This window comes from Rissa tridactyla, chromosome 9 (assembly GCF_028500815.1).
Source record: "Rissa tridactyla isolate bRisTri1 chromosome 9, bRisTri1.patW.cur.20221130, whole genome shotgun sequence".
Classification (NCBI taxonomy): Eukaryota; Metazoa; Chordata; class Aves; order Charadriiformes; family Laridae; genus Rissa; species Rissa tridactyla.
The window spans coordinates 6,946,084-6,967,112 of NC_071474.1; the positions used below are offsets into that span (position 1 = coordinate 6,946,084).

At 41.7% G+C, this 21,029-nt stretch overlaps 1 protein-coding gene across 5 annotated transcripts in view; it reads right to left on the reverse strand.

Annotated features, from left to right (window-relative positions):
- Window positions 1-21,029, reverse strand: part of MCTP2 (multiple C2 and transmembrane domain containing 2) — a 126,241-nt gene that overhangs the window by 61,537 nt on the left and 43,675 nt on the right. For 3 of the 5 annotated variants that reach the window (XM_054214601.1, XM_054214600.1, XM_054214602.1), the window contains 5 exons: window positions 14,430-14,594; window positions 12,460-12,590; window positions 5,433-5,619; window positions 4,404-4,497; window positions 541-643 (listed from right to left, as the gene is read on the reverse strand). In XM_054214601.1, the coding sequence (XP_054070576.1) occupies window positions 541-643; window positions 4,404-4,497; window positions 5,433-5,619; window positions 12,460-12,590; window positions 14,430-14,594 (680 nt within the window). Of the gene's footprint in view, window positions 1-540; window positions 644-4,403; window positions 4,498-5,432; window positions 5,620-12,459; window positions 12,591-14,429; window positions 14,595-18,041; window positions 18,291-21,029 lie in introns of those variants that run through there. The other 2 variants (XM_054214604.1, XM_054214603.1) reach the window with 2 other exon arrangements.

The following is a 21,029-nucleotide window of genomic DNA, read 5'->3' on the forward strand; positions in this document are numbered from 1 at the left end:
TTACAGCATTTTTGCTATTAATAAAGTCACCAAAAAAGAATACTTTGATTTCCATAAAAATTTAAGCTTCTAATTTGGGGTAAACTGCGTTTGGCTAGTTTAAATTCAGAAAGTACACCAGGAACAACATGAGCTCTAATTTTCTGCTTACTTACAAATTAAACAAGGATTCTACCATGGTTCAATGAAACATTTTTCATTTTAAATTACGGAAAATGTAGGCGTGAGTATCTGCTCTCTACTTTCTGTTATATTATCTCTTGGATCCAGCTATGACTCCATTATGTCTAGTCATGATTCTTCCTATAAATATCACAGTAATTTTTCTTTTAATGACTTCTATTAATAAACTCCATGTAAGAACTAGTAAAAGGCAAAAGGCTTTAATTGAGTTATATTTGATATTTCTCCTACATCCTCTCTGACTGTGAAAAAATGACATGTCTTAAACTTGACCTTTGTATTTTCCCAAAGTCGATAGCTTTTATAGTTACGCTGCTGTTTGGTGTTGCAGCATGTTTTCAAAATCAATCCACTTACAATGTGAAAACTTTGTTCCACTCTGGATTGAGGTTCTTGTAAACGGTGTGTGTTTGAAGACTGTCGTTTCCCAGCTCTAATACACAGAAAGGATCGCTTTTACCTAGGGAAGGATCAGATAGACAAGAAAGGAAAAAAAAAAAAAAATGAAGTGGACCAGTTATTGTATTTAGTATGCCTGCTCTTTCTTTGCAATAGGGCTGAGGAAGTGATTGGTCGAATAAAATAAGATCCGTTAATACAACTGCAAACTGCCTCGCTCTGTTGGAATGACTCGCTAAATAAACAATACCTCCAAGGCATCCTCAGTTCTGGAAACTCCAATACTTACTTTGCAACACATTCAGGTAGCTTCATTCTAATACCCGAAACCTGAGACTTAGTCATCTCTAAGTCTTTATAGCAAGAAAAATCTGCTCATGTTGGTAATTACTCAGGTAACATTACAAAAGGACTACCATCACTCTGACCCAGGTAAGCATCAGTGCTGCAGCTCTCTGTTTTATCCTCTGCTTAGGGTCTGTTGTCTTCCTCAGTTTATTACAGGATTAAATACCCACGCCATGAGAAAAGCAGCACAGCACTGTCTGTATCAGCAGCATTTCTTCAGTCAGTTCCACGTGAGCAAGTCCTTGGAACTATGAAGGCCCTACACAGTGCCACAGTTTAAACAAAACCCAACATCAACTGGAGAATCCGTGCGCGAACCAGGTATCGTACTTAAAGTGAACAAACAAAACAAATGCCCAAAACCCCACAAAACCCAAACTCCTCTCAAAAGAAGGATGTTAACGTGGAACTTACTATGGTGAAGACGTGTTTGCTAATGTAATTTTTTGATAACTCACATCACATGAATTTGTAGCTTTCACAACTTATTGCAGCTCAGCAGTTCCCATCGTGAACGGAGTACCCTTTATCAGCACGTCTGTCTCACTATCTGATTTAATCTCATCTTCAGTGTTCATGTATAACTTGGCCATAGACACTCCAGCCTAACTGCTATGTAGGCAACTAAATACCTCAGCAATGCAGGGATTTAGATAGCAGACCAAAAAAAAAAAAAAATATACGTATATTTAAGCAAAAGCTCTCTTCTTCTTAATCCTTCTTTTCGGTGTTATTAATGCAGCCCTTTTAAGGTCCTTACTCTGAGAAGTTTATAAACTAAACAGGAATCTTTCCAGTATGTAAACAGTGAGTATTAACTAGTCAATATTGGTAAAGTTTAAAGACCATGTGTATTACTGGAATCTATTTGTCTTCTCCTTTTCAGCTTACATGCCCATTCCCTGATAAGCGTGGAAACGCGTGTAGCCTTTCAGAGAAACTGCTTGAAATGCAAACTGGTATATGCCAAAAACAATCCCACTGTATAATTTGGTATTCTGAATGCTATTTTTTTTGGTCAGTGAGCAAATGCAGTGTTTGAGAAGAACTCTCATGCGTACACAGAAAACATCCAACAAAGCAGAAAAAGTCATTTTCACGTCAACAAAACTATTATCTGGGAATACAAAAGTATGGAAGGCTCAAACTGGGTGAGCAATGGCTGAAAATCTTCTACATATTTGATATAGCTGCATGGAAACTAGCCTAAAATTTATGTCAAATGGCAAAATATGGATTTTCAAAACACTGTTCAAAACCAAAGCAGATACCATGTTGTTTTCCGATAACTATTATTATAGTAGGCTAAAAACTTACAATTAAAGTTTGTATTGCCAACATATAATCATCTGACAACAGAAATCCCAATTGCACCAAAACCCAATCTTTACTGTGGGAATAAGGTATAAGGTGGCATTTCACGTGTCATCAGATGACTGGGCTGCAGAAGCCAACAGGAGACTCACGGCTGCTCTGGGACAGGACAGGGAGGGAACTCTACCTGCTCATCCTGCTCCTCTATTAACCCTTGGAAAACCTTGTACCTCTTATTGTCTCTGTGATTTTCTCTTTATCAGATTTTTTAGCTAGACTTCGAATTTACTTATATCAATAACAATAAATCTGAGCAGTCTCTCTGGCAATGCAGGAAATATGGCACTACTCTAGGAGGGCTCTATTATGGAAGCCCATAATTGCTGCACTAATCATTTATGAATGGCTCAGAACAGATAATTAATCTTTATGTCTCTCATTTCACGATCAGAAATTATGCTATTTTTACCTAAAATGGCTGCATCCTTTTGCAATTTGGTGGGTCTATTACAGCATAATACTAGGATATTTTCAGCACTGCCATTGAAAAACAATTTGTCATTTGCTTCATGAATCAGGCTCAAAGCCTGGGTTATTTTGAATATAATGACAGACTGAGTAACCTTTTACTTAAGCAGAATTTCATTCTGTGCTATGCACAAGGAATGTGTGTCACATACTCTGCATGAAAAGTCTTTGAATTGCAGAATCAAGAACCTGCGCGTCTCTTCCAATGTTCATTATCCACCCACATGCTGCTGTTTAAGTATTGAGGGAAAGGGGGCCAAATCCATCACTGATTCAAACACATTAGCATCAGTGAAGTCTTCCAAAGGGTAGATAACCTTCTGGGCTCAGCTCTTTCCCTGGACACTGTCTGTATTAAAGCCTCACACATTTCTAGATAGCCTTAGCCTTGCCATTTGCCAAAGGTTCTGCTTTGCTGTGGTACACTACTTATTTAATTTGTTAGTAAAGTGCAGTTACATGCCTAATTCCGTATAGACTTATACATTATGTCAATTTAGAAATGCATTTCTGTACAAGCTGCCTTTCGTTATTGGCAGATTTTTTGTTTGTTTTCAAATTAAGTTCCTCAGTCCTTTAAAGTACTGCTCTCTGCACTAACTTTTTTTTTCCCCCATTGCAGGGTTAAGTAGATAATTGAAGCTGGAATAGTATTGTGATTCATACTGGGCTTTCTCCTTTGGTCCTTAGTTTAGGAGCAACGTTCTCTTATGTCACAATGTCCTCATGAATACCAGGGTATGGGGCAAGAGTGTTTTCTCTCTAGCATCCTTCCTGCCTTTATCAACAAGTTATCTTAAAAAATGACTGTGTCAGCAAATATACAACACACAATGCTCTGTCTGTGAATTACGAGCTGCTCAAGATACAGAGGGGAATTAAAAGGTCTCCAGAATCCTGGAGAAAATCATAATAAAAATAATAATATCCGGGCAGTCGCTGCAGAGAAGTATCAATTCCCTAGACCTTCCCTGAAGAAACAATATAAAGTTGTCTTTTTAAACGGTGTTACTGTCCATTGCTGTCAGGACCAAACACAATTTGAGGGAAAGCCCGATGAAAAATCCATCCTTTTCTTGGAGTAAGAGTGCCAAAAAGATCACCCCAAATCGAATCCTGAAACGAGCTGTAAGAGAAACCATCACACTCGCACCCCCATCGCTTTCTTTTTCGGGTGACAGCCTGCAGCACCACCCAAACCCACACACTCAGCACCGTGTCAGATGCCCCCAAAATCCTTCAGTCTTGTTCACGAACTCACAAGGCACCCGACAAAAGATGCAGAGGCTGCTTTGAAGGCACCATCACTTTATACTGACTCTTATTTTATATATTCCTGCTGGAAAATACAACAGCACATCATGCTAACTGCTAAGTTACTGGTCACACTGCTCAGATCTAAAGGGGAAATCGGATCTCCATCCACCGGACCTTCCCACATACTTTTGGGAGTCAAAACCATTTGGTATCGCAGTTCCCTGAGGCAGGTTTCGCCACTGGGGAAATGATGAGCTATTTATTTTCCTTGATCAACTGACAGTACTGAACAAAGTCTAAGTAGCACTCACAATGTATTATGGCACTCACAATATATTATAGCATCTTATACTGGAAAAATAGAAATAAAATACCTGCAAAATCTGCTGCCAACAGGTCCACCGCCTTTAAAACTTTGACTTGTAAGAAGCCAACATCCTTTATGTCTCTAAAGGAATTCTTTATACACTGCAAGGAGGAAAGCATAAAGATATATTTAATTCACTAAGAAACAGAAAATAATGAACTACTAAAAGACTTACATTTTTATATCCATCGCTATTTCTGTGGTGTTTCAGTTCAGGAGCTGATAACACCCATAAATACATCTCCACTATCCCAGTCTCACTGCATCATGACCCCGAGGTTCACAACTTCATAAGCTACCTGCTCCCAAGGAAATTCTCCATTCGCATAAGTTACACGTTAACTTCATGGTGGAGACTGAAAGAAGCCCTGCATGTTCATGCAAGTATCAGCTGCCAATTAAAACAGAAAATGGGACGTAGGTAGACCTGGAGAAGCAGCATGGGTCAGGAGGGCAGCACATTCAATCAGGAGTGAGGAATCTGTCCTCAAAAGTAACTTTGACTTGTGTTGTTCAAATTCCTTAGACTTGCACTCTATTTTCGAGATATACATGCTTATTTCTTCTTGCCCCATTTTCGAGAGATAGACACTTATTTCTTCTTGCCCAGGTTTTCAGGACTGAGGTGTGGAAGCCATCATTGGCTTTATCCTCCAAAAGTTGGAAGTCCAGAACATATCCTCCCCAAAGGAAGAACAAAAGCTAAGCATACTATAAGCTCTCTGTGGTGCTCAATGTCTCTTATTCCCCACGATAATCTCTTAATACAATTCAAGTTTGCAAAGAAAAGTATTAGTTTAAAACTCAACAAATACAAGCAGCCAAATCGCTTGGGTCTATCTGCCCTGCAAACCTCCTTGTCATTCGAAACGTAATAACTGTTCCGTGTGATAGTTTTCTCTGGTAGGAGACATGTTATTGTGACTGGCCAAATCTTTTTTTTTATTTTTATTTTTCCCTGCAATTTTGACTACTTTCAAAACTAAAGGAGGAAAAAAAAAAAAAAAAAGGAAGGAAAAAAAAACCGCAAACTCACATAGCGCTGTGAAATCTGTTGCCTTTCACTGGGGTCTCCCAAAGGGCAGACACACAGATCAGAGATAGACACTCCCGTACACGGGGAAACCACGATCAGCATTAGCAGGGACCCTGGATATTTTTCCAGAGGCAGCTCTAAGCAATTGGTTCGCTTCATCGGCAGGGCAGTAATATCAACTTGGCACCTAGAATGACATGACCAACGGGTTAATAAGAAGAAGGAGCTGGAAAAAAAAAATAAAGTGATATTTATATTGATTTCAGTAGCAAGCAGGCACCAAAACTTATTGGTTGTTCAGGATGGAAAAGAACGCAAGAAAAAGTATCTCAAAATTAAACATGGAAAACCAATTAGCCAGTTTCTGTTGCACTTATTGTCAAGTTTTGCTTTCTGGTTCACCTATTGGTAAGCAGAGGTAAAAGGTTTGGGCTACAAGTACAGTAGGAAAACTTAACTCTGGCCTGCCTCACTTCCCCTCTAAAATCCCCTAGTGCTTTGTGATGGATTCGAAACACAACTTGTATTTCACCTGGGGGAAAAGAAAAGAGGCAAACGCAAAATTTAAAACATTAGCCTAAAATAGATTAGTTTCTTTAAAGTCACATACTCCATTTTATGCTACATTATACTGTATGCCCCAATCTCTTTTACAAGCCTTACTCAAGCTGCATTTTCGGTGTACTACTTCCCAAAGGGAAGGATTGTCTTAAAAAGTCCCCCTCCCATCCCCTGCATGTAATATGTATCATTAACCTGATACTTCACCAAAAAATAAAAGTAAGGAGGAAAAAAGAGAAACATTTATAAAGAGACAATAATAAAAGACGAGCACGGGCTAAAGCAGAGAGATATCACTAGACAGCCAGTTACATGTGAAGGGAGCGGTTAAATGCAAGAGAAAGCCTAATCACTTGGCTCGGCTAAATGCCTTCTATTTAGCAGTCCAGTAAATGGAGTGGAACTTTTTTGAACCTCCGTAGGGCTTGGCTTTTAAGATCAGGCTGAACAAAAGTCACAGATGAAAAAGGGAAAAACAAAACTAAGGAAGGAGAAGCTTTGTTGCCACAGTGCAAGGGGAGTCGCATTTCTCAAAGGGACGGCGAGCGGATGACGGAGAGGGAGAGCTTTCGCTCCGCTTAATGCCTGCCGACAAGTTTTTATTTAAACTAAACTTGTTAAGGTGTTGCCTTAATAGGCTAAAATTCCACAGGGTTCCCCCAGGTGGGTTTCTTCTGGGTAAATGGTGCATGTAGTGTTCCTGATTGATCCCATTCCAGTAGTAGAGCTGGAGCGGTTTATACCCATCTGCTATAAATTGCATGCTTTCCGCTTCTTAACAGCCTATTTTCTGTGAATGCTAAGGGGGGTGAAAAAAAAAAAAAAAATCCCAAAACATTTCAGCCTGAAAAGCCAAGAAGCTGTGTTACGAAGTAAAAGTCATTGCTCTGATGAGTTTGTAAGTCATCCAGTAGCTCCGTGTATTAAAACACAGCTCTTTGTGTAAGTTTCTTCTGACCAGAATCAATGGGAATGACTCTGCCTTAAGTGTGCTCTTTGCTATTCACTGCACCGAATGTACAACAGGTTGCAAGTTTACTCTTATTAACTGCTTTCAAGTGCTTTGAAAGAGGAAGAAAATAAACCAGGAAGAGTACCAACACTGCTCGGCGCGTAGGCTGCCTCTCAACACAGTTTCCAAGTGTGAGAGGCTGCATTTAAAGCTCATTGCTACGCCTAGACTCTTCAGAAAGATATGACAAGAGAAGTTACAGCAGAAAGGAAAATAAAACAACAACAAAAAAAGGCAAACATTTGAGAAAAAGACCTTATCACTTCCACACTGGAGGTCAACACCACCTTGGCTGCATTAACAGAGTTGCTTCTCAGACTGCAGCAGTTTTGCACTGATACCTAAAGTATCATTAAAAGGGGGGATGTATCGTTATCTTGGGGTTTTTTGTTTGGTTGGGGTTTCTTTGGGGTTTTTTTGTTTTGGTTTTTTTTTTTTTTTTTTTTACAGATGAAGAAACTGAAGAAAGGAGAGGGGAAAATTCAGGGTCACCCAGCTGGTCTGCAGTTCTGCTGGCAACAGAGGCCACATCTCCCACATCAGCATTTCATCCACCACCCACTCAACACAGCCCGCAACTGGGAAAAGCTGCATTTGCTTTTTTATATTAAGAACTTTCCACAGGGTAAGAGAGAAAAGACAACTCGTTCAGACAATGGTGTATCTCCCACCTATAGATAACCTCAGAAATCTCTCGTATCTCACAGGCAAAGTTAAATATAATTGTAGCTTGTTTTGGCAAATTGGAATTGTTTCTCTTATTAAAAGAATTTGATTAGCCAAAGGTCAAAGAAAAGATTGAATATAAGGGTGTGGGGGTAGGAGAGATGCACATGTGGAGGGGAAGACAGCAGGAGGTGGAGTATAAGCATTTCTTCCTCAAATCATGTCTGATTTCCGTGCAAACTAACTTCCTTAAAACATCTGTGTTCACTCAAGGTGATGGTATGCCTCTGTATTTTCTTTTGAGGAGCTGAAAAGAAAATCTGCATTTGCACTTGCAAATGGCAAAAGGCTTAAGAAAAGAAAAGACAATCTGTTTCATTTTGGTTATACAACATAATTGATCAGACTGCAAAGAATGCAGCTTGGTAGAACAATTAGACGTTCAATTTACTATATAAATTCTGCAGTTTCCACACAAACGCTTCTACGCTATTAACACGAGTCTAATGATTTCCAAACTACTTCCCCCATCCTCTTGAAACTCTTCCTTTCCTTCTTTCTCAGCTTTCTATATGCAAGACCTTATTACAGGTAAGTATTTCACAGGAAAGTGGTAAGAGACTACGGTGACGGGCACAGTATGAAGCTAATGGAAGCAATCCACTGTTTGCTCAAAAGTTGCCCGATCTGAATGCAAAGGGCAAGACTCTCGGGTTATATTTTAGGTAACGCAAACGACCTCCTGAGTTAAATTCTCAACATAGTATTCCTATCTCAGAATAGGATAGCTCTGCTTGTTATCTGTTGCTACATTACATATTAAATCCAGGTATAGACCTTCACACACATGGCTACATTCATGATCTGGACGGGATACGGTTCTGTAAGTTAAGAGTGCCTTGTGCACACAAATGTATCGCTTTTTTTTAACCACAATTAAATGCTTTCCTTCCGCCTCCTGATCAATATCGAGGTCTACACCTCTATGTTAACCTCTCGTCCCATAAAGGATTACACCACAGCTTTAGTTTTCATTTAAGACTGTTATTTTTACTTACAGCCCTCATCTTTAGCTGCCAGACTTCCCCACACACACCCCCCTTTTTTATTCAATTTGAAGAGAAATATTACTTGAGAGCCCTACATAGTAAATTTGGGGGTAAAATTATTTGTTTATCAGGGAATCAAGTGTTAAAGTTTCACTAAAAAGTGCAGAGCTTAGCCTCTTACCAGTAATTATAGAGTTGTATTTTATTACCCAATCCACAGTTCATCAAATTATAAGTAGCTTTAAATATATATAAATACATATGAAAAAATCCACACACAACATTGCCATTTTTTCCGCCTGCGGAATTCTTGAAAGCCCTTCACAAAGGAGGTCAGAATCATTATCACAGTATACAGTAAGATACACCTATGATTAATATTTGGAAAGGAATTTCAAATACCACAGGTGTAAAGGAGACAATTAAATAAGGTCTTATTCTGACTTATTCTACAGGTGAGTTTTGGTTGTCTGATTCTTCCTATAGCTCGGTGAAATTTAAATGAAAGGTTTGTACGCAGTCATAGTCGATTTTACTGCTCCATCCCAACAGCATGGCCTTTAAAATACGGATTGTTTCTTGTTGCAAAGACACTGTTTCCTGGAGACATTCATCATAAAGCTATTGGATGCACTCCAATCCCATAGCTCACGGTCTTAACTCTAGCAGGTTTTGTAAAATCTCTTTCTTGAGGTAAATATGTGAAGGAAAAAAAAACCCCAACATTTTGCAGCATCTCTTTTTCAAAACATATCCCTTAATGCAGAAACACTCTGTAACCACTTGGCATAAACAATTTAACTCTGCCTGGACAAATTCTGCACACGTTAACACCTTTGTTATATTAATATACATTAACATCATCTCCTGTTTATAGCATGCCTCTTATCCCAAAGGACACAAAAAGCACTCAATAAATGTTACTAACAGTTCTGCGCAGACCAAATAGAGGGATTATCTCATCCAGCACCAAAACACAGCCACCCCTCGGTGTCGCAGCTGAACCATTCAATGCCGCGGGATTTTAAGCGAGGAAGAGAAACTGGATCCAGTTGAAAACCTAAGAAGGACGCGGGTAGGCTGAACGTAATAATTTAGCTTGCGATGTGCACTGACAGCGAGGGTTTGTTTCGTGATAGAAGGGTGACACAAAATCACACCGAATGTTTCCTTACTAATTCAGAAGCAGACAAAGGCCCCAGGTGTTAGTGTTTAGTACCGGAGGTCCAACACATTTCTTATTGTACATGTTCCATAGTCTCCACAGACGCTTCAGGTCCTATTTCAAGAACAATATTTTACCCGGAAACCAAATTATGCCTGGCAGAAGAAGAGCCATGTTCCAGGGGCTTAAGGCATCCATCCTGCATGAACTCCTGGGTCTAAAGGAATTAACAGAAGTCTTATTCCACAGAAGGTCAGCAGTCTGGATTATAAAACGTGACTCCACCTTGTGCATCTTCTCAACTTCATTTAAATATTTTATATCTATATACGCACACATATATACACATATACATACATAAATACATATACACATAGTATATGTATTTAAAGGTCTAACCAGCACAGATCAACCTACGTGGCCCCGAGGGAGCACAGAGGGGCACAGATCAACCAACGTGGCCCCGAGGGAGCATAATGAATCCTAACTGTACCCACAAATTGACCACAGAATTATTTACTAAGATCCAGCAAATTTTGCCTTTTCCTCAAAACCATGCAAATTATTTGAGGGCAGCTGGGCTGTACTGCTATATGTAGTAATGGAACATAACCCACGAACATTTCACTAAAGGATCTTTCTTATCGTGATGGTGTGAAACCCAGGAATCTGAAAACTCAACTTGGAAATCATGGGGACAATAAACATGGCACCTCATAATGTTGTTTTGCCTACAGAATCCTTTTCCAGATTACACTGCACTTGAACCCTTCATAAAATATTATTTATTGGGTGTCAAAAGTTTCTATGCTGTACAAACAAGGCTTGTTATTACGCATTTGGTGTTTACCTATTCTTGCAATCAACCTTTAAAATCTAGTACAGTTTTTTTCCTGTTTTGATGCTACAGCGAATTTGATGTGCTTAAGGCAACAACAGTAATATTTTCTCTCCACATAGACAGCAACAATAACTTTAAGGTAAATCTAACACACGCAGGCTTTCCCCTTGCTGAAGTCTTTAATAATAGAATAAGCATTTTGCTGATAATTTTTTTGCCACGTTGAACACCACCTGCCAGAAACCAGTGGAAGAAAAAAAAAAGAAGAAAAAAAAAAACCAAACAAAAGGGGCAGAAAATCCTAAGGAAGAATTTCTCCAGCATCAGGGAGATTGAACAGAGGCAAGCTGCAAACACTGCTACATTTCCTGACTCTAAAGAGAATATCAGAAGTAATAAAAGTAACTGTGAGAATGGAAGGAACAGATTCATCTTCAGCCACTTCTCCATGTGATGAGCAATAGCATTCAGCCAGAAAGCATTTCCTGCTCTGCAAAACCACAAACATTTGTAGAGCCAAAGGGCATTGTTCTTCTCAGTGAATAGTTTCAAACTATTTGAATGCTTAAAGTAAGAGAATGTTCTTATGAGTTACTGTTACTTAGTTAGCAAGTTGTGAAAGGCTCGCCAGGTGAGAACGGCAAACGAGGGCAGACAGGATCCCTGCCCCTAAGAATTCAGGGGTTGTGGCACCGATCCTGCAAGCAGATAAGCAAGGACAGAGCCAAGAGGGGCTCCAGTAAATTAAATGGTTCTTGGTGCTGCTGCATGTAGCCAACTGTGCAGATGCATTTTGGGGAGATGGGTCTAGATGACAATGCTGCAAGCCAGAAGAAGATACAGTTACTACTAGGAAACCAAGACTGTACTAATACTGTACAAAATAAGATGGAGTTAGAGTGGAGAGGAAAGAGCAGGACTTAAGAGTGGGAACCATATTCTATCCCCATTAAGAAATTAAAATGAAAGGTTCAACTGCTAACCCAAAAAAAGTCTCATCTGCTAACGTGGCATAAGATCATTACTTGAGAATTTGAAGCTGTAACGAAATAATGCAGTGGGACAAAATCTGGTATCAGTCAGGAGATGGGTCGACCACCTGTGAGGCTACCTCTAAAAATGGTGCTTTAAACAACACGAGCTTGTGCAATATCATGAGGCGCCAAACCCACTGAGATCAGTCCTTTGTGGCAATGGGGAAGAGATTACCCAAATAAAGCAAAGCCAGGTTAGGAGGATCCACAAACAAGGCTACAAGAAGACACCACCAAGGCGCAAACTGAGAAAAGGGACACCAGTGCCACTCAAAAGGAACACAACGATCCCTAAACTGGCACCAGCCTGAAGCCACAAATCAGCCCCGCAGAGCACAGCGGGGCTGGGGCGGTATCACCATGCAAATGCAGACAAGTACTGCCTCCTTGCTGCCACCGGCCCTCCCAGAAACGGCTGCCACTGAGCTCACGGAGTATTCTGGATTTTACAGTTGGCATGCGTAGGGTCAGCTTGCACGTCTCTGCATTCAGGTTGTGGTTAATCAATAACCCCGTAATATATTTTAATAAACAGACCCTTCCAGAGGCGTCTGGACATGACTGGAATAAGGAGAGAAACACACAGTATGATGCTGATAATGAAAATAAATTGATCAGTTTAAGAAATCATAATAAAAATCATATTATCTTTTGTACTTACCCCACCCCCCCACCCCCCCAAAAAAAGAAAAAACTTACGTTCCCAAAAGCTCCTCGTGCTTTTTGTTATCCTTTCTCCAGACCTCAATGTCCAACATATCCTTCCTGTCAGAGAAGTAGTGAAAATCAAACTGTTCCCTCCACTGAGGATTTGCACTCTTACACAGTGTCTAGAAAACATGCAGTTATAATATTTACTTTTCTTAAATAGTACTTATTTCCACAGAAAAGCACATATCAATTCTAGATGTTAGGGCATCAAGTCCTAAGGTCATTCCAACCAAAGCTCCCCAGCCCATCATGCACAGCCTCCTCTTCCTTAAAAACTCTCTTTCCCCTCTCCCAGTAACGATAAATATGCAAGTGTGATGTGAATGAACGGCTGGAGAAATTCTGAAATGCAAAATGGATCCACCAGCTCCACTTTCAGTGGACTGTGGTCATCATTCAACACCACACACTGGAAAAAGGAAAAAAAAAAATCAAGAATAAACCTTTTGAGGACAATCACCTGAAAACAGGTTTGAATGAATTCAGGAACCCAAACCAGTCTTTTTTACCCTTCTGTGTTAACGTATAGGCAAAGAAGGAGCAGCCTTGAAATTATTAACAGCCAGTTAATTTGGTATCTGTAAACGGCCCCTCTGAGTTCGGTGAGATTGTTCGTGTGTTCAGGTTACTCTGAGTATTCTCTGGATTGGGGCTTAAATCACTTGCAATTCAGATCACACTACGCTACCCACCATCAATACCAGCACGGCCACTGAGAGAACAGGAGATAGGATTAGCTGGACCATGACTGAGATTTCTCCCACTTTGTCTGCTTTTCTGGACTATGAGAGATCATACTTCATAAATCGAATAAACTCCAGGAAAGAATGTGAAGCACTGCCTATGTGAAGTCCTATTAGGGTGTAAAAGCAGCGCTCCCCAACTCCTGCTGGACCCCAGACAGAAATACTAAGCAATTAACTCACTGCCCGCAACATTGTACTTGACTCCCCATTTTAAACTTCTTAATTTTCTGTGACTGCAAACAGTGCAGTCTTGCAGATTCATGACACAAGCTATGGACCGTGAAAGAGAAACATAAAAAAGGATCTTAACTGGAATAACGTATATTTATTCTAAAATAACTAACCCATTTGTTATTTTTCAAAGCTGCTTTTCTAAATAAAAAGCATTATATCATGACCTTGGTTTGAGGTCCGATGTGGGGGACAGAGTGCAGGTTTCAGCTGCGCCTACACTGAACGTTATGTTCTGTGAACTTGCTCTGCACATTTTGTACAGAAGGGGGTTGGTTTGTTTCCTCCTCCTCCTCCCTCCACACTTCCAGTTCATGACATGCAAAGCTCTTGCTTTCTCAACAGAATATTATTTTAATTATAGGCTCTCGCCTTATTGGAGTTTGGAGATGAAATGCGTATCTTTGGGAACCCCATTCATTTCTTAGGTTCCCATGAAACGGTACTGGATACAAGCAAACACAGCCTAGAAGAATAAAATTTCAAATCAAACCATGGAATATTCCATGTGTTTAGGGCGGAGGGGGTGGGTTCTGCTATACGTAACATATTTTTCAAGAAAGGTTCTTTAAAAAAAAAATAAATAAATAATTCCCCTGCACTGGGAACCGTTTCAGCTCTGCTTTTCCAGCATACCTAACGTTGCAAACCTAACTTCTGTATTGGCAGGGAACAAAACACATGTGTGATGCACATAGCTTTATTTCATTTCATATTAATGTCAAACATCCATCAATATGATGAGTACGTTAAATGCACAAAAACAGATACACACAGTATTCCTGACTTCCTATTTCTATATTGGCATGTAAAACATATTAGTAAAATGTTAATGTCCCTGATCTGATCTCCTGGTTTTGATCTCACTTATATAAAGGGGATTCAAGAATAGTTCCATCTGAGGTTGCAACACTGGCAAAAAAAAACCCCACCAGGTACCTTATTGGCTTCAGCAAACTTAAGGAAATCCTTAATACTTACCTTACTCTTGTATCTTTGATCTCCCAGTTTGAGGAGAATAAAAATCTCTGCCAAGCCCCCTCCGGGGATGTTCTTCCCCTCCAAGAGCGTGATGGTGACCAGCCCGTTCCACAACTGGTTCTTGCGCAAAGAGTCGGAGAGTCGCACGCTCCGTATGAAACTCGACTGAAAAGCAAGTCAGCAACACAAAACATTTATACGCCAAACCCCACATTTTTATGCTCAAACTGACTGTGATATGAAAGCACCAGAAGTGAGAGAGGTACCATGGAGTAAGCAGAGAATGGAGGGCAATAGGATGCTATGGATTTTCTCCCTGCACTGTACCGTGGCTGGCCCTGTGAAGGGATGTCATTCAGCATGAGAGCAAAATCAGCAGGGTTAGCTTGAACCACCAGAGAAGTCGACTTCAGCTAACCTGGCTGAGCTTTGGTAAGCGTAGACCTTAAGCATCGAGAGCAATCTGTTACGTTGGCTCAGGGAAAGCCACAGGAGAGTGCTGGGGAGGAGAGGCGGAAGAGGGGAGAAACTAAAGTAAACTCTTGGATGTCTCTAGCTCTGTCCATAAAACGCATGCCTGTCCTTTCCCGGGAGACAGCCCACAATCATAAAGTCGATGGCCAGGTGAAAGGCTGAGCACCCATCTTCCACCCCCTCAATCACTCAACCGCCTGTCGTCCGCGTTCGCTCTTCGCCTGCTGCCTTTGGAGCTCCTGCTCCCAGAAACCGAGCTCACGAATCAAAAATACTGATGCCTGCTGAAAAAACACTGACACCACCGGGCTCTTTATCTGGAGTTATGGTTACCTGGTAGCCACATTTGTTACCTTCGCAGCTTCATCCTACATAGCACGGCTGTGCTAACAGTTTGCTAACTGGCAATATTTTATTGGACAGAGGATGATTAAGTAGGCCTTTATTTGGGGGGAGTGAGCTGGAAACATTAAAACTCAAGGCTACACTCCTCTTCTCGCAGTAAAAATCCTGCCATATTTTATTCTCGTGAAGCAACTTTTAACTCGCCACACTTCGAAGCTTCAATCATGTCATATACAGGTGGGAGCAAGACGGAGGAGAAGATTTCACAAGTCACTTTAAAACAGGACGTGTTAGCTTTAAAAGCAAGTAAGAAATGTTGTTGCTAAATAAAACGATTGCAAAAGCACCTGATGTCTGAAGATTACTTTTTATGGATCAATTACCCAGCAACAAAATTCTTAAATCATGGGTGGTGAACTCACAAATTCTTTTACTCGCTTTTTGCTGGTTAAAAAGCCCAACTCTTTGAATCCCACAAGCATATTAATATACTTCTATTTAAACACCCCGTTTGGCTTTCCTGGCACACTGATTAAAAATTCCTACCTTTAAAAAGAAAACGAGATTTTTGATTCATAAATCCAGCTGCAATGTAATTTCTTTTTTTCTAAAGTTCGTCTTTTAGGCCAAAAAGCTAAAGCATGACTGTTCCCATGGACATACTTCAAAGTCCCGGCAGATATATTCCTCCCTAAACACTGAACTATTTCAAAATCCTTTTTATAAAAAAGGGAGTAATGTCCACAAGGGATCAAAGGGCATCCTACAGTCTGGCAATCGCCTCAGAAAAATGGCAGTGCTTCCATGAAATATGCCCTAAAATAATTTTGCAGCTTGGTATGTCCTAATTTCGAATTGGATGTTTATCTTGGAAAGGCTTCTATCTAACTTGTCCATAAAACAGCTCCACTTAGCTCTATGAGCCCTGTGAAAATGGAATCCAAAGCTGGCTATTAAAGGGGCCTGGAGATTGCTTCCATATGGCGTAACAGCATGGGAGTGGAGGGCTAAGGCCTACAGCAGGCGCTGCTTGGCTTGAGCTCCCCATCTATCCATGGACACTCGTTGCATTACACCATAACATCTGGATTATTGCTTGTAATGTCCCTGGGAAATATCCACTTCCCATCAAAGCCTTTATCTATCTCAGTTGTACTTTGAACATTTTCGTATTTAACATAGTCATGTTTGATGTGATGGACTCGCTGCTTTAGGACCAAGGATTCTCCCTCCCCCCCGGCTCCTTCCTCAGAGGAGGAAGAGGTATTTGATGTTAGTTCACAAAAAAAAAAAAAAAAAAAAAAAAAAAACAAAAAACCCAAAACAGACAAAGTTTATTATCCGCGTTACAATTTCTTTTAAAAACAAAGCATCCAGTTCTCTTCAAAGCTTCCAGGCTGAACGCGAAAGACAGTTGTTATCACTCAGTTTTCAAGTCAAATTTGGATTCTTTTCATTTTCTAACCAGGGCAGTATTTTAGGGAGTTGCTCAGCGTTGGGGGCCTTCCTGCCCAAGTTCTGTAGCGTACATAACCCCACCCTTTTAGCCACTGACCTGACAGTTCAAAGGACTTTTGGGAGTTACCCAAACCGGCCCGGATTCCACGCGGTCCCAGGAAAAAATCAGCGCCTGCAGCTCAGTGTTACTAGAGCACGTTGCAATGCATCAACTCTGACCTTCCAAAACAGGTGGCCCCCACCAAATGGCCTTGTGCACCCCCTTTCCAGATGGCTGTGCAGCTGCCAAAGTGCTCTGTGCTCATCTCAGAAGAGGCGTATGTTGGTCTCCAGCTAACAGGACCTGGCTACTTTCTGGACAAGATCTAGCATCACTTTAGAGCATCGCACTGGATAGAGAGGCCAAGATGTTTGCAACGGGTTTAGGGCACAGTGCTGATCTGCAGCACCCCACCACAGGTTCAATGGCTGCAGTCTGCTTCCTACCTCCCCCAGCCCAGCTCTGCCACCACCACAAGCCTCTCTCCAAACGGAGCAGCACGGAGCTCAGGACGGCTGCTTGCCTCACGCCCCCACAAGACATCCCGTCACATTAGGAATGCTTTGGATTTCCTGGACATGCCCACATTGCTCCCACAGTGTGTGCTCAGCAGGTCTGGCATGTCTCCTGTGCCTTGTATCATCTACGTGGACGGCAAAGAACCACTCTGTGCATGCTCTGCAGCCACCTCTCCGGCCTCCCCGGGTATTTGGCAGGTTGTTCCTCTGACCACCCTGATGGAAATCCCAGCCAAACAGGCAGTGGCTCAGATTCCACTCAGTTCCTGGAAGGAAGCACGTCTGGGGAAACCCAGACGTGTGGTAGACCCACAGACCTGGACCATCAATGAGTCAACTTTAGTGTCGCCTGGGGAAGTCTGCACTACAGAAAACGCCTCCCAGGCGACAAGAAAATGCTATTGCGCTATTTATTTTAAAAGTCTTACCTCCTCTCTGATACTCCGCACCTACTCGTTTCAAACTGATTTACACAGAGTTAATTGATTAAACTTCACAGCCTCCCCCTGAGTTGGAAAAACTATTACCCAGAACAGAGCAGAGAGAAGTGCAGTGATTAGTCCAACAAAGTTACTCGGGGGCAAAACAAGCACTGAAAAAAACCACCCCAAACACTTTCCCTCCCTCCAGCCATCACTAACACTAACCCGCCTTCGCAATGAGACCAGAAAAGTCAAAGCCCCTGTCTATACTGGCCAGAAAAGGAGGACATAACTGCTTAATCAGTGACAATTTTAAAGTGTTTTTATCTATTCAGCTCTTTCCTTTCCCTGTTACCTCTCAGGCTACAGACGCCTCCGCACTTGGGTACTTCAGCTCCTCTTGCTGCTGAACCCGAGCTCTTTCCAGCCGTGCTCCCAGACTGGATGCCAGGTCCTTCAGGCCTCTCCTGCTATATTTTCCTGTAAACTCTCTGCAGTCAGCCAGCTCACACTCTGGCTACGTCCCAGACCAAAGTAAAGGTGCCTTGCAGAGGTACAGAAAAGTTGGCTGCAGCTAGTATCAGGCTATAGGGCTGGAAATTAGGAAGCACATGCTTTATGATGGAAGCTGGCACATGTCCCAAGCACAAGACATTGCACAAGTTTGCTTATTTCTTCCTACCCCCACCCCCAATCACTTCTGAAATCAAGATAGTCGTAAGACCAGAATTCGAGGGGTTTTCTCCAGATAAGGCTCTGATTTTGGCTGGGCTCTGGATGCAAATAACCAGTGATACCATAAAGGTTACCTTTATGAGCAGTTCACTACTGTAAAATGGCTAACAGCTTGAATAAAAAGCATCCCTCGGACAAGCCAGACAGAAAGAAAATAGTAAGCACAAGAATACCCAGAAAGCTTTACTCTTAAAAGAATTTTTAACTTTTTAAAGTCCAAAAGACCATGTTCACTGCAGATTTAGGGACTGTGCAACACCAGGTAAGTAATGAGTAATCTTTTCTGAAGCAAAAGTGTGGCCTGGACATAGAACACAACCCTGCCACGTGAGGAACAGAAGACGGTTCTTCTCCCTACGGCTTAGAAAGAACATTTCCCCAGAAAACATCCCGTACCTGTAAACAGGAAAACTAAAAATCAGTGCTCACAATACCATTTTCAGAATCTAGTTCCTGGTTTCAAAATCAATATAGAAGCTTCTCACACCAACTTTCAATTTTTTATTATTTTCTGGTTCTGGTTTGGAGAACAAGAATGAGCAGGTGGGCCATGTTCTGCCTTCACAGAGCAAACAGAGGAGACAAGCAAGAATGACGGAGCTTTGGAGGGGAAAGAACCGGCTCATTGACCCAGCTTCACAAAATCCTTTAGGAGCTCAAGTCTCCCTGCTAACACCATTTGTATATAATCTCCCTCTATAGGCACCCAGCGAATCCCCTCTGGTGCATCAGGGCTGCTTTCAAATCTGTCTCTCTTCCTGACACACACATACATGCCCCAAGTTCAAACTTGTTTTTGAAGCAATAAAGAGATGCAGAAAAATCGTACATTTAAATGACACGGCGAGGTGGCCAAGTGTGAAGCGAGCCCATCTCTCACATCTTTCATTTAAAAGGATGAGACAGGACAACAGAAAGCCTGCTGCAATCCCTGTGAAGAGGTCAACGTCGAAACTGGGCCACGTAATTTGCCATTTGAGAAAACAACAACACGCAAATAGGAAGACACTTTGGACCTCTCCTCATTAGGCAGGGAAACCATTTTGCAGAGGCAGTCTCCCCTTGGGAAAGAGGAGAGGGCAGCAAGAAAGGCAAGTGAACCGACACAAGATTGCCGCCACGATGCGTGACCCTGTGGCAACCGAGTCCCTTCGCTCCACGAAACGCTCGGAGAGCGCTGCTGCCCACAGGGTATTGTGGGAGAAAGCCAAATACAATGAGGCAGGCAAAAATGAAACCTAACAGCCCACGCAGAAAAAAAAAAGAAAAAGGAGAACGAGGGATTTTCCCCTGCGATGAGATGCTGAGGAGCGCTTGGGTCCGGTCAGCCTTTCAGCCAATTTATTCAATCAGCTTAGGCTATCAAGGTGGCAATTGCGTCGCTTTTGTTTCAGGACCAAACTGCTGCGGGTCAATCCACCCCAAGCAAACCTGCTTATTTGCTTCATAGATGTTCAACACTTAAAGGTTATTCAGCTGTACAAATGCTGGAAATAGCGTGCGGGGCACTCAGGGTGAGACTTAAGCCACCCGGGACAAACAAGGCTACGGAGCATCACCCTGTTGGGCTCCAGCAGAGATAGCTACCAACTCCCTCTGCGCCCCAGAAAGAAAAGCAGGAAAGAGGGGAGAGCTTGCCAATACACAGATATGAGTACCTATATTAATAGTGCCTAATAGTATCTTCTTCCCTTCTCAATGCCACCCTCCATGAGAAAAAGAAGAAAGCTGGGCTCTTGGAGACAGCTCCCACAGAGGACAATGCTGTTCTCAGCTCCCATAAAAAATGAGGAATCTGGATGTGCTGCCCATGTCTTGGGAGTCTGCCCAAATGTGCGATGACTCCCCTTCTCGCAGCAGTGAAAAATATATACTGTGTAATCAACAGATAGCTAAATCATCCAGTTCAACAGCTCTTGCACCAAAATGATTTAAAAGACAACATTCAGTCGCTGAAATCCTTCTTGCATACTGTATGCAATGGCTGTGAAACAACCGTAACTGGACAGGAGATCATCTACTGCTGCTGGTTCTGTTGTTGTTTGAAATGTAGCTTTTTCTTCGAAAAGCAAAGGAGCTCAGAGAACACACACGAAGAATGCACGGTATCCACGGCCGCCCACGTGAACCCCTTCGCCAGCCTGCCATGGGGTCACATCAGGCATTAATGCCATCAGCAGGGGTACTAACCATTTGGGGTGAATTTGGGACGCCTCCAAGAACCCCGTGACTGGTGTGACAAGACTCATTTAGGACGCTGATGTGCCAAATCTTCACTAAGATAACATTAAACGGTCAACTTAAGAGTATAACCAGATTTCTTTCATATAGGCAATACAGATTTAAAAAAAAAAAAAAAAAGCTGTGAAAGTTATATTCATTTTATCCATCCTTAAAATAAGTGTTTTTCCCTGTATTTGTAGAAGAAAAGCTAAATATCACAATAGAGGTCAGCTATAGTTCAGCGTAAAAACCCAGGAAAACCATTTCAAATGGAAAACTATTTGCCTAAACCTACAGAGATGAATTCTAGATCTGTCTCTGTTCAGCTGCTCAAATGGAACGTATGTGGCCTTTCTCTCCTGCAATGACCAACCAGAGTCAGCTC